Below are 18,901 nucleotides of genomic sequence, written 5' to 3' on the forward strand. Positions count from 1 at the left end.
CAATGCAGATTTCAGTCCTTCACAGCATCCATTTTACATCTAATTCTCTGCAGCTCTTAAGCTGCAAAATGATCGCCAGCTATACAAGCAGAGAGCAGCCAGTTATCTTTTTACTGATGTGGGCAAGAAAAGAAGCGCAACCACATTCTGGCAGACCAGAGGAGAGCAACACCATGAAAGTACGGCCTGATGAAGCCCGAGGAACGTGAGGAATGGGAGAATAAACGCTTCTTTAGCGGCCTTGTCATACTCAAACCTGAAGCATGTTTGAAAATACTATAAAGCTGTGTTTACGAGATCATTCTGGGTAGTGTGACCACACGCAGCAGGGCTGCCATTACACTGGATGCATCACACCTGGTCGCAATTCAGCCTATACTGGCATAGTCTGAGTTCTTGGTTGAAAGTGGGGCATCGCCTCATTTCCTAAAGCACACATACACCCCAGAAACAGGTTGTATAACTCGAGTGGTTTCAGGAGAAGCACATTCCAGTCCGTGCCATGTATGAGGGATAAGCAGACAGTGAGGTTATGCTTTACATCTATGCTGGCACCTTGTCAGCATGTCATCTGTCTGAGCCCCTCTGTGTGCTCAGAAACTCTACATGCCTGGCGTTTTTCCTCCCACATGCAGCCGAGGTAGGGAATCAATTCAGCTCAAATCCGGCAACATTTTTAACGGTAAAACAGGAAAAAAAAAACTACTATTTTTGCCCCGATCTGGTGATTGTGGGGAAATATATTGGAGGAGGAAAATCTGTGATGTGGATTTAAGATGAAACAGACCACACCATCTTGGTCTTGGTAAATACTTTATATGCAGCTGCATTTTGATTTTTGCAAACACTAAATAGAAAACACTTATGGTAACATTGTTGTTCAGAACATTTAACGCATGTCTGAGCTGCCAGACAGACACAGCACAATCATCTACAATTAGACAAACATTACCCTCGCTCTGCAATGTCCCTGCACCCCACACACACACACACACACACACACACACACACACACACACACACACACACACACACACACACACACACACACACACACACACACACACACACACACACACACACTCTCCACCTCTTCACATTAGGCATCATCACACTGTTTTGGTATCTTATGATGGTTCTCAACTTTTTTTTTATTATTTAAAATAGTTATCAACATTTATGCTGTAGTATTTGGAAAGTAATACATTTGTATTTACATAAGCTTATTGAGCAAAATTCAAATACAATTTGTGTACATACAGTATGTATAGTTGTATTCATGTTTGTATATCAGAGTTTGTCTGTGTGTGTGCTGATCAGAGTCATGTGACCACTGCTTTCAACCGTAGAGCACGTCCCCCTGACGGCTGGCAATCTGTTCATTACAGTCCTGTTAGAAAAGATGGTGTCTCAGTCCCACGGAGCGGCGATGCAGGGCACCGACAACAAGCTAGATCGCCTCCTCTGGGGCTGAGTCGCTCCCTTGGAGCTTTGTTTTATGGCATGGGTGATTGTGGGAGACTGAAGTGACGAGGAGGAGGGGATGCGAGGAGCTCACAGTACATCAAAATCATACATTCAGCAGAGGCTAGGAGGTGTGAGTTGTTCACTTTAGTAATTTAGGGTCCCGCCACATCGGAGACTGGCACATTCTGACTCATACTATCTTCATTCAAGAAAAAAAAAGTGAAAGAAAAATATGTGGCAAATGGTCACAGTACCAGATGCTTCTGGGGGAAAATTAGAACCTTCCCCTCCAGCTAAACTCTCATTGTTCTCTGTAATCTCCCTCCTCCTTTTCTCTTTTCACTCGCAATAAAACTCACGTTTATCTGTCTACACGTTGTACAGAAGTAAGCAATAGCAGCTACACACACAGAAAAACACAAAAGCACACATGGACACGCATACGCGCTGGGATGAGAGGAATGTGAGGCACATAATGTAACAGGCAAAAATAGAGCCTGGATTTTGGTTTACTTTAAACAAAAGTCAGATCTGAATGATTAAGGTGTCACAGACAGGCCCAGGCTTCGAGCCCAGTGAGAACTTCTAAAATGTGACTTTTTTTAGCACCTATATCCTCCCAGGTGTCGCACGTATACTCTCAATCTTTCAGTACCTACTAAATGGAGACAGAAGCGGTGGCTCTGTCATCCATGCTTGGGGGTACCACAGTGAGGAGTAGTGCATGAAGGGCTTCCACCCATTCACTCAATAGCTAGAATCAAGGCTGACGGCATTGTATCAGGGATACACATAAACATTTCAAGAATTTATGTGCTTCAACAGTCTCATAAACTCTGGGTTTAGACCTGAAAAAGGTCAGATATGTTTCTGCTGGGTCAGTTCACTAAAGAAGAGCGGCAGATTATGGGGGGAGGTTAGATGAACTGGGGTTAGTTTAGCAGAGACGGTCTCTGATAGGTGCAGGTTTGACAACAGTTCAAATGGAAATTATGACTGAATCTCTGCAGGGATTTTATCCGAGGACCTTGAAGTCCCCCGAGAAAAACGTCTGAGGGGCTTTTACTGAAAGAGGCAGCACTTTGCTATTGTAATATCTAAATGTAGGCCTTTACGAATGCTGTTCTACCTTCCATTTACACTATTCATAAGCTACTTCATCATACTGGGAATGTCGGTTTGTAAAATTAGTTAATCTTATACCAAAATGATAACAGAAAGAGACAATAAGGGAGATGAAAGAGAGCAGGTCATCTGTCCTTCCAGTCACCCCTTCATTTGCTTGGCTGGGGATCAGGAGTTTTGGTGCTTTTCAGTTCAACCATCGTCTGGAGTTGAGTCGTCAGGTGTGGACGAGTCCTCAGCAAAGTCATCTGTTGACCCACTCTTGTGGATGCGGCCATCGCTGCGCATGCTGTGGAAAGTCTTGCGGAAAGCCTCCATCATGGAATGCGCCAGCTTCTTGGCCTCCAGCTTGTTCTCGCACTCCACAACATGGCAGTCCATCTGGAAGGACAGGTCGTCGTTGATCTCCCGGTAGATCCAGGCGAATACGTTGGGCCTGATGCTGTGGTCCGCGGTGCAGTAGGCAATACGCGCCACCTGGTACGTGTCCATGGTTAGGGAGGACTCGCCATGCTCATCCAGGTGGTGAAGGCGTACCTGGAAGGGCCGGATCTCCAGCAGAGAGTTGCTTCCAGGCCATGTGCCTTGCTGCTTGGCCAGGGCGTAGCGGTCCACTAGACTCACCACCGCTGACTCTGTGCAGCCAGACAAGAACTGGGTCCCAGAGATCGACATCTTGCCCAAGTAAGTCACCTGAAGCAAATGAAACAAAAAGACACAATAAGACTCGTTTTTTTCTTCAGATCAACAAGATGAATGTACATTTTTAGTTGACTGCAAATCCCCCTCCGTGCTTTCAAATACAAATACGAGCAGCATATTGTGATTTTCCATAACTGAGTGAGGTAAATCAGGTAAACCGAAAGCAAGTGTGTATCATGAACACAGCTTTGAGGACCTCCGCAAAATAAAAGTACAAAAAGAGGGGGAAAAAAATCACAGCTCAATAAGTTGAAACCATAATTTACCGTATTTTCTGGACTATAAGCCGCTACTTTTTTCATAGGTTTTGAACCATGCGGCTTATACAAAGGTGCGGCTATTCTGTGGATTTTTCTTCCACCGCTCGGGCGCTCTAACCGGAATTAGAATAAAAACTAAGACAAAATAAATGCAAAGAAGAATACGCTACTTCTTCTTTAGCAGATAGAAGTAGAAGCAGATTTCAAACAGATAAATAGATAAATAAATAGCGGTTATTTTCTCTTGGTTCTGTCCCGTTTTAATCAGTAAAGTTGCTGCCGTTTTAAAAGACACTGTTAGGAAAAGATCTATTTAGGTACAAACATGTACATCATTTACAGTTCAAAATCCTTCTGTACATGTAGTAAATATCTAATCTAACAACATAAATATTTGCGGCTTGCATATCTTTTTTTTTTAAATAGAGCGGATGCGGCTTATATACAGGTGCGGCTTATAGTCCAGACAATACGGTAATACTACAGCTGAGTGTTCAGCCACCAATTTCAGAACATCCTGCACATAATCCAACCGAAACATCACAATGAACAGCTGAAGGTTACTCTGAGCTAATCAATATGGAGCAAATCAGAACTAGTGTTCACAGTGAAGTGATTGATTTCATGTTCAGTGTGCACTTTCAGGTTAATTAATCTAAAAACCAAGTCAGTCTTTGTGGTATTATAATGCAATCCTGTTGATTGAACTATAAATTATTATAGACATTATAGGTTATTGTATCCACTGCAATAAAATGGTTTTATTTACAGTAAAAACTTGATAACACTTCATGACATACATGCTTGATGGTTTACAGCGGAAAGTGCGCAAATTAATAGTCTTTAGTGGCATGCTTTATCAGCGCAATGCAGTCCAAGTCTGACACGTGTTTAGTTTTCTGTAATGCATTCATTTTCATTAAATGAGTTGCTTGGCTCCAATCATACATTATGCATTATATACAAGAGTAGATTATATATTACATGTCAGTATAATGATTAGAAAAAAATTAACCTTTTCTCTCTAAAAAACAAACAAAAACCCAACGTTAAGCTGCTGAAGATGTAAGGATGAAGTCAAATAGAAAACCATCATCATGACAGTGCATATCAGGACAGAGACAAACTCCAAAGACAGGGAAAGTAGCCTCGGAGAGGAGAGCTAAAAAGCAAACAGAGCTGGAGTATTCTTTGGGAATACGGCCAATTTGAAAACTGCTCTGAAATAATGGCCGACTTGTGCACTTCTCTTCACGCTGTTCTCCATGGTTTTATAAAAATACACAGAGGAGGAGCCTCAAACACTCAAAGGGTTTTCACACCGTCTGTGTTTATTCGGCGGCAGAGGAATACTCGTGAACTCTTTCGAGTTTATTACAGCTGGCTTCCATGCAGCACACGTTTGACACATGGCTGCACATGACATGACTGCAATAACAAATGTGAATAGTAAAAGAAAGACATGTATCATTTTGATCAGTGTTTACAGAGCATGTGGCTTGCATGCGTGCTTCAGCGCACATCTTGATAACAATAATCCCTCTAACTTTAACTTTCAGTAAACTATTACATTCAAGTCTTTTTCAGTGCTCACTTTGTATTGTTGTGATAACAGAAAAACTCCCCAACAGATACCAGGTCCAGGAGACACGGAGCATCAACGACAACAAATCATATAAAGAAGCATTTTGGGTCCTGTTTTAGTAATCACATGATCTCTGTTCTTTCACACGTTTTGTTGCTCTCATTTTCTGTCCTGATTTCTGGCTGAATGAGACCTTTCAGCACAAGCATAAACATCAAGCTGTCAGGTATCCAGGCTCTTGCTCAGGCACAGTTAGGTGCAGCATTCAGGTGTAACATTTACCATCAGGCTTCAAAAATGTGAATGCTGAGGAAGACATTGATAGCTTGATTAGGATGTACAGGTGCTGGGGGAAATGTAGTGCTTTTTCTACAGCACCTGCATATATATGGAAGCTAAGCCCTTATTATTTCTTTCTTGATATTTATAGCATATTTACGGCACCTTTAACGTAAAAAATAAATACATGCAAAATCCGAAAATGTTGCACAGGTAGAGTAGAAAAAAATACTAAAGTAACACAAAGGAATTTTGCAATTTCTATATGAGAGTAGGGCTGTTCGATTTTGCCCAAAAATAAAATCTCGATTTTTTTCTCTCAAAATCCGATTTTCGATTACGATTACGATTATTTTGTGAATTGACAAAAGGCAAAGAAATGATTTCAAATATGCTGTTTTTTTATTGAACATTTTTGCCCCATTGGGCTTTAAGTGCAAACTTTGCTCTTATTAAACCAAAAATGAATGAATAAAGTGCAAAACTCTGTAAAATAAGTTGAAAAAAAGTTTTAAAAAATATAATAAAATATAAAGTTTTATCTCTGAAAAAAAAAATCAGCAAATCAGCACTTGCAAACATACAGTAAGTTATATTTCCAATTAAATAAAACAAGACATTTTCTAATTAAACTAAACTGGGTCTTTGCATGCTAAATAATAATGCAACCCATGAAGGAGGTAGAGGTGTGTAATGTCAGTCATTACATTTGCTATTCACATTTGCAAGTGAAAAATCGATTTTACGATTTTCATGTTTTAACATCGTTCTAATTACATAATCGCGATTACGATTTAAAATCGATTAATCGAACAGCCCTATATGACAGTGGCACTTTATCTGCTGCTGACATACACAAGCACCAGCTGAGCTGCCCAGACTGCAGACCAACACACCACTGACTCCCAGTTACATGCAGCAGCAGTAGGAGAGCCAGACCGAGAAGCAGCTGCCTCTCCATGCCTGGTTCTCATTACTGGTGACCACGAGGTGGGATGTGCAGCCTTTGCACTGGATCCATCGCTGAGCCCAGTCTGACCCGCCTGCAGGAGCAGCCTGGAGACAGGCCGGTTTGATAGCCGACCGCACTGACACTCTCTCTCAGCCAAAAGGCGGTCTGTCCTGAGCTGGCCAGCAACATTCCCTGACTGCGCCAAGATATATCAACCATCCACAATGTGCTGTTTGTATGTGAAATAGCAATCGAGTTATTCTGAACCTCTATTCTTTGATTCTCCAATTTTGATATCAAGTTACTTGTTGCTGATTGTTTGCTTCCTAGAAAAGCGACCACAGTCTGGATTGCCAGAATTAGACTAAAACACAAAAAGGCAGTTCATGCTGCCGCCCAATCGACACACAGCACGTCAGCTTTTCTTACTATGTTCTGCTGTTGTAATAAATGGAAGTGGTGTAGTTAATTAAGTACTTGGTACATTATGTTACTTAAGCAATTATATTATTATATTATATACAGTATATGATGTGACTCTGGAGTTAATGATGCACTTAGTTGAGATTAAATCAAACTGATTCAGCAGTTGCAGCTCGTTGCCAAGGGAGCAATTTTTTAGTAATTGATGTTTATGCTACAGTTAAAACCACAACAATCCCAGCTAATGTTACGTTAAGGAAGGAGAAAAGAAAAAGTAGCATAAGATAGTAAATGTCAAGAAGGGGAAAACAGGGAACTTTTGTTTGCGAGACAGAGCAAAAACCGTAATAATCAAAGGTAAATCAGCACTGGCGTATACATTCACTCACAAACAACCAATCAGGCAGCATGTATGTGTACAGACCGGTGGGCAGAACGATAAGTGAGGGGGGGGGGTGAGGTGAGAAGGTCACCAGACTGAGCAAACATTACCGTTTGTTTCTTTAGAGTCCAAACCAAACCTAAGGCTGAAGAGGACAGTGTCACACTGCTCAGTTAGAAAAACAAGGGACACAGAAATGGAGGAATAAAAAAAACGCTCAATAAGGTAGTGTTCGGGAAAAAAAATGCAAGACACCTGTAAAACTGTGGATGTGCATGATTTTCTGTGCTGCAGTACATGAATCACCCATTTCAACTGAAATGGTGAGTTTAGTTTTTTTCCTGAGACAACATTGAGTCCATTTACACCTAAAACGTGGTCTGAGGGTGAATTTAGGTACGAACACGGGTACCAAATGTCAAGCAGGTAGATTTCAAACACATCCCTCTCCTGCACTTTCAGTCCGATAAACTGTTGATTCATTTTAATTTTTAATTTCTATAGTCTCAATTTTTACCCACATCATAATTTCAGTTTAGATCTTACTTAAATATTATTATCATTTCATTTTAATTCACTTCAGTTCAATTCATTTCACAAAAATTCAACCAATATATGGTTAAAGTGATTTATGTTTGTCAAAAACCTTCAACAGCTGTGGCTCAAAGTTAATGTGCTGAAGTTGATTCCCGAAATATTTCTAACAAACCATCGGCCAAGATCACAGATGAGTGGGAGAGTATTTGGACATGATGCAAAATGATCATCACGTCCCCAAATCTAATAACAATAAGGTCATGGGGTTCACATACTATTGAGTAACTGTTTATTTTAAAGGAAGATTCTGGAGACAAAAAAAAAACTTAGGTCTATTGTGAGATTGTAACGAGTGTAAATACACGCTCTTTAATCAAGTAAAACCGTAGGCAACATTTGTGGGAATATACTATTTAAAGTACTGCAGTAGAAAAGCATATTGGAGAAGAGCAGAGCTGCGTGTGATGGTTTCAGTATGTGTCAGACTGAGGTCAGTATGATAATGATTAAGTGGGCAGTACAGTCTGTCCCTGTTCTAAAGGCAGGGTAAGCCATTTCTCAATGCCGTCACGCCTCTTGTTTTGGCTGAAAGTAGACGCCAATAAAACATAGTGAGCTAGCTCCTCCCTTCTCTTTCGTCGAGTGGTCCCAGAGAAAACACACCTTATCATGTACCCCCCCCCCCATGCAAAAAGTATTTATTTAATCTGTAACACACATATGACTGCTGTTTGTGAGTCAAACTATCGAACATAGAACAAATAACAATGGGATTACAACAAATGAGGATACCGTTAACTTTATATCTTCTTGCCCAACTTTTAGAAGCTGTCACTAGGGGTGGGCAAAAATATCGATATGGCAATATATCGCGATACTTTTCCCGCTGATTCAATATCGATATTCAAAATTTGAATATCGATTTTTTTTTTTTTTTTATCCCCGATTTTTTTCCCATTATATCACCCAGTGCTCCTACCTGACAGTCCTGGGCATTGCCACTCTCTACCAACCCTGGGACCGTGCACTGAGCTCCGGTTTTATTTCACGCTTTATTTCATTTTATAATTTATTTTTTATATAACACAATTGCCTGTTCTTAAAAAATGAAAAATAATGGACAGAAGTTTATTTATTTATGGATTTATGTCTATACTGACTGATCACTGTGCCTGTCCTTGGTTTTAGTACCATCCTTCTTGTGTTTATTATCATTTGCCACATAATTAAAGCAACCTCATACTAAATTTAATGTTAATTTCATATGATGTAAATAATATGAAAAACATATACAAATATGTTGTAACTTTAGCTTGTAAAGTTATAATAAAACATTGTTTTGACTCAGTTTGTCCCATGAATTGTCACTATAATCTGATGAACGTGCAACTCGGATTTTAAGATCCATCACTATCATCTGATGTACATATATACAACTTGGATTTTAAGATGTTTAATGCATTTTTAAATTTTTCAGTGAACTATGTAGAATATAATAATCGGGATATCGCATAATCGGGATATCGCAAAGCGTATCGTATTGTGGCTCAAGTATCGTGATGCGTATCGTATTGTGAGGTCCTTCCCAATACCCACCCCTAGCTGTCACTTCTAAGAAACAATCTCTGTAGATTTCAACGCCCACATTTACACTGCAGGGTTCAAGTGCGACCCCAGATATGAATCAAATACTTGCATTTGCATCCAAACGGACAGGTAGGGTGATCCTCGCTACTGTGGCCCAGACGCCCTTGAAAATGGGACGTGGCGAGTGACATAAACAAAGGTGGACAAGTTCTCCCCTTTCTTCTTCACTTTAATATATGTATTATCTGTTGTCATATCTTTGTTTATGTCTGTCATTGCTTCAAGAATAACAAGTTAGACTCTGAGGTGCTGTTAACTTCACTTTAGCAGCCGTTTACTTTAGGTGACTCGGGTGTTTCCGGTGTCACTTCAAAAATTAGAGAGAAGAGAAGGGAGAGACGACGTTATACAGAAGACAGGGAAGACTGCGATGAAGCTGAATCCGACCACATACATACAGTTACCATCCTGGTACCTGAATGTTTTTAGCTGACCATTGGCATACCGTCACCAAATATGCAAGTACATGGGGAATGTCAATCAATGTCAATTTAGCTGAGATTTTTTGGGGAAATCCGCATGTTATTAAAATACCCAGGCCGGTTTACTCCCCGCGCCGCTGCCTCGGTTCTCGGGTTGCCCATATTGGACTTCGCCATCAAGAAGAGACTTTTGAAACTGCCAGTGGTGTCTTGTTCCTCTCGTCCTGAGTCAATTCCTCTTGCTGTCTCAGGCTTGAGGGGTTCTGCCTCCACACTGCATTTTACAGATCTTTACATAAACGTTCAACAGGATTAACACCATGGCTCATAGAGAGTCATCTTATAATAGTCCTGATCAAAGTATTCTTTAATCAGCTATTTTCAGGGGGGGTTATTTGTGTGTTTCGGTTCTTTATCTTGTTGGAGGACCCACGATCTGCAACTGAAGCTGAACTTCCTGATGCTTGGAAATGTGATTATTTCCATGATTTCTGATAGTTGCTGCCAAATGCAGCAAAGCAGCGCAATCACTTCTTCATTGTATCTTCATTTTTTTGTCATGGAAACAGGAAGCTGCCTGGAGATGTTGTTAGAGATTTTACCTTCATGCTTATCTAATATTTTATTTCTGAGCTATAAACATGTCTACAATCCAATAATATGTTGTCACTTTTAGGGATGCCAATGAATTTGTCTGGAACATTTTATAATGTTCTTGTGTTGGTTTACTCTGTTCCTTACTAAAGACATTCAGATACATCTGATCGGTCCAAGTAACTGCCAAAGATGCTAAAGACACTCAAGCGACATCTTATTTTAGTTAGAGTTCCTTGTTTTATAGGTGGTAAATGTATTTGGAATAATACTTAACAGAGGCAGATAACATAAATAAAATAATCAAATTAGTTTGAAAAGTATCGCTGATGATTCAGAATAACCTTACCTTACATTATTTTCATGGAAATAATGTAAAGACTTAAAAACAAACTCTACAATAGAGTGTTAAAAAATTAAAACACCAAACCAAATCAAAACATTTCTTTTGGTTTGGTCTGTGGGTGAAAATCAATCAGGAAAAATATATACTTTTGCAGGGGGAGGGAGGAAGCAAGAGAGACGTGGATCATTATATTTAGCTTGATCTTACGTCTGTCCACAATCTGTGTATTAGGACATAAAGTGAAGATGTGGATCTGAGAACAGTTGGAGGGTTTTTTTTACCAACTACACCAAGAGCTGGGGGAGGTGTAAGCACATCATGATGCTTTCCAATGGTACAAATCGTGGGTTACAATTGAAGCCATAAAGAGACGCACACTGACTCAAAGGATTGTAAATTCTGCAGACCAGGAAGAGACGTGATTCAGGTTGAGCTGATTTCAGGAAATCCAGGCCAAGAAATGAAGATGCCTGGCTGAGGACTGTGCAGTGCAGAAAAACAAACCACTGCGGCTCTGGCTATCTACTCATCAGCCTCTGGGTAAAATTGATACATCAATCCATCCATCGTCAGCCAGAACACATCTGCTGTCCTCCACTCTGGAAGTCTGCTCACCAGTCGTCTCAGTGCTGGCAAGTCAGGCAGGCATCTTAAATCATTCCAGAGAACTAAAGAGCCCTCCCTTTGTTTCAACTTTCCATGTGTTTCTCCTCCACTCCACTCTTAGCTCTCCTTTGCCATTTCTTCCCTGAACTCCCATCATCTGTTTCTCTTTCCCCCTTTTCACGTCCCTTCTGTCCTCACGTCCCCCCTTCTGCACCGCACCCTCTTCTATGGTTAAGATTTCTATGCCATGAGGCTGCAAAGGACGAATGCTATAAAAAAGAAAAAAGGAAAATAATTGACCAAAAAAATGGGCTCAAAGGAAAAAGGCACAAACAAACAATGTGAAATTGAGTTTTACAATTTCCACTGGAATGCTGGTGTACAACACATGAAATGTGTTTGCACGCATTTGTTTAAAAAGACACAACAACAAAGAGAGGCAAGAAGAAGGTTTGTGAGGGAGACGGAGCAAGACGAGGAGCAGGGTTAAGCATGTACAGGTGTGGCGAGGTATGTGGACAGTATTACGGACTCTTGTCTTATCCTAGGTGCCGTCCTTTCCAATCCTCATCCTTTTTGGTGGATTAACTCATCTATGTGCTTAACGTAGATGTTTTTAGAGCATATTTTCACTTTATTAACTCTAACCACTGCCAGCAGTCAACCAATTGATCGCACAAAAACCAAGAAACGCAAATTAGCCGTCAGCGCTAACGTACAATGGTACCAATGATACTGATTCCCGGGCTTCTGGTATCAGCCCATACCCAGCACTGATCCGATATCAGCGTATTTTCAAAAGCTTTTAGTTTTTTCAAATAAAGTGTATCTGTTCAATTAAGAAATCCAGGAATTAAATGTAAAGTACAGCCAAGAATACCTAAAACGAGAAGGCATTTATATTGTTTACATCTGAACTCACTTGAGTGTTGGTTGTAAAGCTGCTTGCCTGCAGTTTTTCTCGCAGACACGAAATGTTGTCGAGGATAATAAATCCCATAGTTTCTCTATTACTTCTGTGGCTTTCTTGCTTTCTCAGGGAAACTTCTCTCATTCCTGAAGAACAAACTCCAGTTGCTGCTGTGGACCGTCCCAGTTGCCCTCTGACTTGTTAAACTTGTGCTTCATCATGCAATGGCTCCTAAAATGCTAAATAAGGACGCTTTGTAATTCCTAGCGACATCCGTGCCACCTTTGCCTTGCAGAAGGAGGATGTGGCAGTTTTCCTGGTGGGAGTTTCCTGCCTAAGATAACACCATATTCCAGATACAATGAAGTGACACAGCTAGCTCCATCCAACAACTCGTATGCCACTGCTTCTCCACCTGATGACTGATGCAAGACCGTATTGTTTAACTTCATCTGCTGTCTTTTAGAGAAAAAATGTGGATTCTGTTTATAAAAATGACATGATATAAGATGGTAAATGCTCCCTGATACCAATAACCTTATTGTCAACAGAATTCAGCTGTAGTTCAGATTATGGTATCAGTATCAGAAAAACTCTAGCCCTGGGACTTTAAGGTCATTCGGTCAGACCTAAACTTCCAAGGGTATGCACTCGTTCCATCAAAACTTCATGAAACTACGGCTCGGTGCAGTGTATGTACCGTACAAGTTGCATGTAAGGGGACACAACCTCATGAAACAAATGCAATACTGAGTAATTTTGAAGCAGTGCAGCAGAGTTGCTTTATTCAGTAAAGCTGCTAGAAGCTTCTGGCTCAGGGACGAATCACTTCAGTGTTTTTATATTAAACTGGACTACACTGGGAGAGGATAAAGACCAGAACCTCCAGGCTGGTATCTGTGGACCAGTCTGGCATTATTTCTTCTTCATTATTAAATCAATTTCATTACTGAGTGTCTAATAATATTCCTATTTTACAACAATAGTTTACTGCCACAGCTTTTCCGGTCAGACTAAAATCACATACATATGACTGAGTCACTTGGTCGTCGGCTCTAGTGTTTGTTTTTCAGCTTTCACACCAGCTAACACAAACCGTACCCACTGTACCACTGCTTTTCCCCACTTTCCCAGTCTCCATGCCAGATTAACCATCTTCTTGTAGTGGCTTCGTCTCAACCGCACAGTGAGAAGAACAGTATTAATGTTCGCATAAAACTGTCATTAAGAAAAAGAAAATTCCCTGAATTTGAACGTTCGCTTTTATCTTTGAGGAAAGCTGTAGCAACATCTGGCTGGCCTCCAACCGCAGCCATAACACCGCAGCGATCCCACAGCCAGGGTGGCCCATCCCCGTGTACGACGACACAGTAACTGCTCGCAGATCCTGCAGCAAACATGCAAGCAGATGAGCACATGAACAGTGGCACAAGCTAGTGCCACTGTTCAAAAACGAATATGAGATATAGAAACCTTACTCAACCTTTCATTTTTTTAAAATCTTTTTTTCTGCCTATTCTCTTTCTTTATAAAACTTCTTTGATAAATGTCCAGACAGAGGCCACTATTCTCAAGAGTGAGGAGCTGATCATCAGAGGAGAAAGAGAGCCAATGCAACAGTAAAAGTTCAAGAGTAATTTTCAGCCACAGTATGTCGTACAAATATACATATCATTTGATGGCTTACATAATTGTTAGGATAATACAGTCCTTCACACATATTACTTATTAAAAACATATAATAAAACATGCATGCCAGCATATTTACTCTCCCCTCACTGTTCAAACCAAAAGAAAAAACATCTGTATTCAATGCTAAATACGAGAAACAGACCTTGGATTTAATGTTTTTGATGGATTCCTGGACAAAACAGACTCACAAGGAGGGAAACAGGAGGGGGGGGGCTTTAGAAACAGATGGGGGAGAAAGGCTGATCAAAAGTAAGTGAATGAAAAGAAGAACTCAAGAAAGAGTGGGATAAATACACAGAGGGACACAGAAAAAACATCCGCAGACGAGAGAGTGCTGATGGGAAGAGACAGGAACATCCCAGTCCACTCACGCACAACACACACTGTCTGTGTGTCTGCCGGAGTCAGGGGAAGTGTGTGTGTGTGTGTGTGTGTGTGTGTGTGTGTGTGTGTGTGTGTGTGTGTGTGTGTGTGTGTGTGTGTGAGAGAGAGAGAGGGGTAGAGCTAGGGCAGCTGCTGCTGCTGGAGTCACAGCTGGTTCGGCTATCAGCAGAAAAAGGAAACAAACAGATGAGAAGAAAAACGGAGAGGAGGGAGAGAATGACTTTAAGGACTCAGCGAAGAGACACCTGTCTCTGTGGAGGGGAGTGAGGAACAAAGAGGAAGAAGTCAGATGTGGCTACGACTGAGACCAGACGTGGGAGAAGCGGCTGGGGAAAACAGTGGGCCGCGCCGGATCTGACCTGGGAACGGACTGTGATGTGAAGATGCAGGCGGTCAGCAACACCTCAGGAACATTTTCCCAGAAACTGGTCCAAGGGCAAACATTTGATGCAGACAAAACAAAGTCTGTGCCTGCAGCCACAGACCTGGTTTGGGAACCTTTTTAGATTTGTAAAATAGAAACCTTCAAACTACCACGTCCAAATCAACCTTCATTAGTCAGAAAAGATTACAAACCAGATATTTCTAATCAAATAGGAGCAATTTCATATTTGTCCCCCAATTCCTCCTTTTTTCCCCAACATGTTTAAGCAAATGTAAAAGCCCCCTTAGGGAAGTGATATGTCAAAAAACTTCCACTTGTTTTAAACCACCTGTATCTGTACAATAAGTTACTGGCTTAGTTTACAATAACAGCTTTCATGAGTCAAGAAATACACACGCTCAATCATCAACCTGTTACATCTTGCTGGTATCTTTTGTGATACCAGAAGGACTAGTCAACCATACAGACTGTGTCTTAACTTCAGTATGATATTCACTTCTACACAAATGCATTTTTTGGGTTAAAAAAAAAGTGATTTGAGTTTCCATAACAATTTGTGTACCATCATTTTAAGGTGATGCTGAAGTGGTGCAACGCCACAATCTTGTCTGTGACCTAGATAATAGATGGTTGGATTCAAAGGTCTGGGCCCAGATGAGGCTCCTGATGACAGACAGAAAAAACTGTGCACATTGCTCAAAATTTGGAACTATTCCTTTGAGTTAAAATAAATCTGTAAGTTACACAAAAAAAAAACACAATGAAAAAAGTCAAGTTCTTCGTCTTAGAACCTGAACTACTTCATTTATCCACCGGCATTGATAAGTTTATCATCTGCAGCTTCCATGTGTCTCACTGACGACACAGTGACATGTTGAACGTGTTTGTGGGGTTTATGCAAAAGATAAACCCTGTAATCCTGCATCATGCATGCTATCAGAGATGGAGGTTATCTTGGTGTTGTTCCTCGGTGGGCCTGTATCTGGATCCTCCAACATGACTGGGAGTACACTGCTTGGGAATGCAGCATTCCTAAAGAGGTTGTTAACATTCCTGTAAACTCACTGAATCAGCAACTACAGCTGGCTCGGCTTGTCAGAGCACGCAAAGACGGATGAGGTTTTCGTTTCTCTTTTTTTATCTTCTTTTTAAAGTGTGGTGTTCATTGGGTTGTTTACGCTGCGAGACAGAGGCGCCGTTTCTGTCAGTAAAGACAGAATCTATCCGTTTTTAACAATCTTTCAAAGTTTAATAAGAGTTTGCTGCCCCTTTTCCCACTTGTCTGCAAATGACACCAGACACCATTCTCATCACTAGTTATAGCAGTGTAAACAAAGCGTTTACATATCTTAATACACATATTAAAGATAACCTCCAATATAAACAAAGTTTTTAAACTTGTCTACAAGAGGTTTGTGCTACACATTATTTCTGCTGGGGTTTAACTGGGGGCTGAGGCTGAAGCGATGAGTTTTGCCCTAAAACTGTTAAAGTTAGCAGCCCTGATCAATTTAGGCTGTTTGGAGTTAACAGATATCGGCTATCTTATACCATCAACTACATCAAGTCTGGGGTTTGTTGTTACTTGGCAGGGCTGTTTGATTATAAAATAAAATCGTAATCACCATTTTTTTGGTCACCACTGAAATCACAATCATTTTAAAATGGCCAGAAACAACAGCATGATGTCACGGAAACGAACATCTATAAGTTAAGCATAAATAGGAGGAAGGAACCACTCACATTTGGAAAAGTTCGGTCTGTCTCATTCAGAAAATAATATGCTATTTTTTTTTTATTGTTGGGAACTAACATTGAAATCACAATTAAACCTCCATTAATCACAAAGCCCTAACCTGAGAGAACATAGACTACGTTTACATGCAGTCAAAATTTGGGTTATTGCTAATATTCCGGTTACTGAAACATTCGGAATATTCCGTTTACATGGTAATTAATCATTTGAGATATCTCGATCAAACCACCGACGCACGGAGAACGTCATGACGCAATTCCCGTCATTTCCGCTTCTTCTTCCTGTATCCAAATTCAAAACAAATGCTGCTTCGCGCAACTTTTCGCTAAACTTCTTTAAAATCTCGCGATCCTCGTACATTCTACCGTCTACAAATGCCAAAATGTTCATATCCTTCATTACATTTAAGAAGTGATTAGGCTCCTCCTGGTCTTGCGTTTCCCCGTGTTTATAAGAACTTCCTGGACTCAAAAGACCAGGATTCCTTGCGAACAGAGCATGCGCAGAAAACAAATTCATGTTCCGTTTGATCGGGATATTCCGTTTGGCGTTTACATGACCGAATATTCGGGTTTTAAAAGGAGTAACCCAGGGGTCATATTCGGGGTCAAGTCTCCACAGGAGCAAATTTGGGTTATTCAAAGGGGTTATTGGTGTTTACATGGCCGTTCAAATTCGGGTTATTGCCAATATTGGGGTTTTAAAAGGGTTATTGAGTGCATGTAAACGCAGTCATAGTTCATAAGACAGGCGGACATAATTTGATCTCTCTGCTATCGTCTACAGGTAGATGCAGACAACTCCGGAAAACATTGGAGCAAATTTTCAAACAAGGCCTATGTTTATAAATCAACCACATATTTGAAGTTCTGAGACCAATATTCTTACATGAAAATATCTTATCACACATGGACAATATTATGAAGTTGTGACTTACAATTATGGACTTTCTCATCCACAATCCCTGCCCATGTTGATGCAACATGCATTCTTGGATACTTTAGCATCTCAAGTCCACAAGTCTCCACAGGATGCATCCTAAGTAAAACCGGAGGAGCAAGCGCATATCCTGGGATTTTAACTTTACTTAGCCAGATGCATCCTTCAGATGTGAATGATGACATTTCACAAGTCCACAGGAACGCAACATGGACAAGCATGCAAATGTAGCAAATAGATAAGGCTTCACTAACACTAGGATCTCATTATCAACTGATAATCCCAACAAGGCAAAGGCTCACGTATGGAGCTTTATTTTTCTTTTAAGCCATATTACCCTGCCTAAAAGGGAAGTCATCCATGGAAAATTGTTTGGAACGAGGCGAGCACTTCAATAAACTCCTTGGCAGGCTGCTGGAGGACAATATGTCTGCTACTGCCAACCGTTCAAAAAACCTCAACAGAGTAGAAAAAAGGAGATTTTCCATTGAAAGAAGTCCCAGTTGTTTTTGCTTTTTCTTTCAGTGAAGTAATAATCTGCCGTAATAATATAAAGTCTGCTAAAACTAAAACATGTCTGTTGCTGCCATTAGGATGGACACCGGTCCAAACTAACTCTCCTCAGCCTCTAAAACAGTTTCCAAACTACCGAGGTGATCCTAAATTTATGAATCCAATGAGGATTTAACTGCCTTGCCAGGTAAGGTTTGACCTCACTGTCCTAAAAATACAGCCATTTTATGTGGGAGGAGCCACAAATCCTGGGTCTGTCTGTGGATATGAGAAAAGCCCAGAACTGCAGCCCGGTTTGGCTTCTCCACTGTTGAAGCTGCACTGCCAGCAAATTAAACCAGAACCAGAACCACACTGTGTCTTTACTTCATGATTTGTTGAAGACAAGCAGGCTTTTCAACTCCTGTAGTCAATGATTACATACACTGTCATCAACATCTGGGGCATTGGCTGTCAAGTGTTTAAGAAAATTACTTTTACTATTATGTATAGTATATTATATTATTATTAGTATAGGTATCGGATAGGTGAATGGATGAATGAATGGGATGCCTGGGTCTGGGGCCCTCCGTTGTCGGGCCTGCGCGGGTGTCGCCTTGTTGGGGGGTTCCCTCTCTCCGGGCCCGTCTCCGGTCCCCCCCGCTGCCTCTACGGCGGGGCGCCTCTCTGGTCTTGGAGGGCCACTTTCGTGGGGGACGGGTGCGCCTGCCCGCGTCGGCGGCCGGGGCGGCTCTGTCTCTCCGGGCGGGCTGGCCCCCTGCCGGGTGGGGGTCGCTGGCCTGAAGGGTGAGGGCCTCCTGGCCGCGTGTCCGGCCCGGACCGGGTGGCCGGGGATTGCCTGGGTCGCGGTCCGCCGCCGCGGGATCCCTGGCTGCTTCTTTCCGCGCCGTGGGGGCCCCGCCCGCGGGCCCCCTCGGCCGCCGCCGGGTGGGGGGGGGGGGCCTCGCAGGCGGTGGGTTGCCTCCCTCCTACTTCTCCCCTCTGTGGGGTTGCCG

The 18,901-nt window shown here is 41.5% G+C and overlaps 1 protein-coding gene across 1 annotated transcript in view; it reads right to left on the reverse strand.

Moving 5' to 3' along the window:
* Nucleotides 1-805: 805 nt before the first annotated feature.
* pid1 (phosphotyrosine interaction domain containing 1) overlaps nt 806-18,901 on the reverse strand; it is a 42,002-nt gene continuing 23,906 nt past the window's right edge. The window contains exon 3 of the mRNA XM_061719171.1: nt 806-3,285. Coding sequence (XP_061575155.1) covers nt 2,785-3,285 — 501 coding nt within the window. The 3' untranslated portion in view covers nt 806-2,784. The remainder of the gene's footprint in view (nt 3,286-18,901) is intronic.

This window comes from Cololabis saira, chromosome 4 (genome assembly GCF_033807715.1).
Source record: "Cololabis saira isolate AMF1-May2022 chromosome 4, fColSai1.1, whole genome shotgun sequence".
In the NCBI taxonomy this organism is placed as follows: Eukaryota; Metazoa; Chordata; class Actinopteri; order Beloniformes; family Belonidae; genus Cololabis; species Cololabis saira.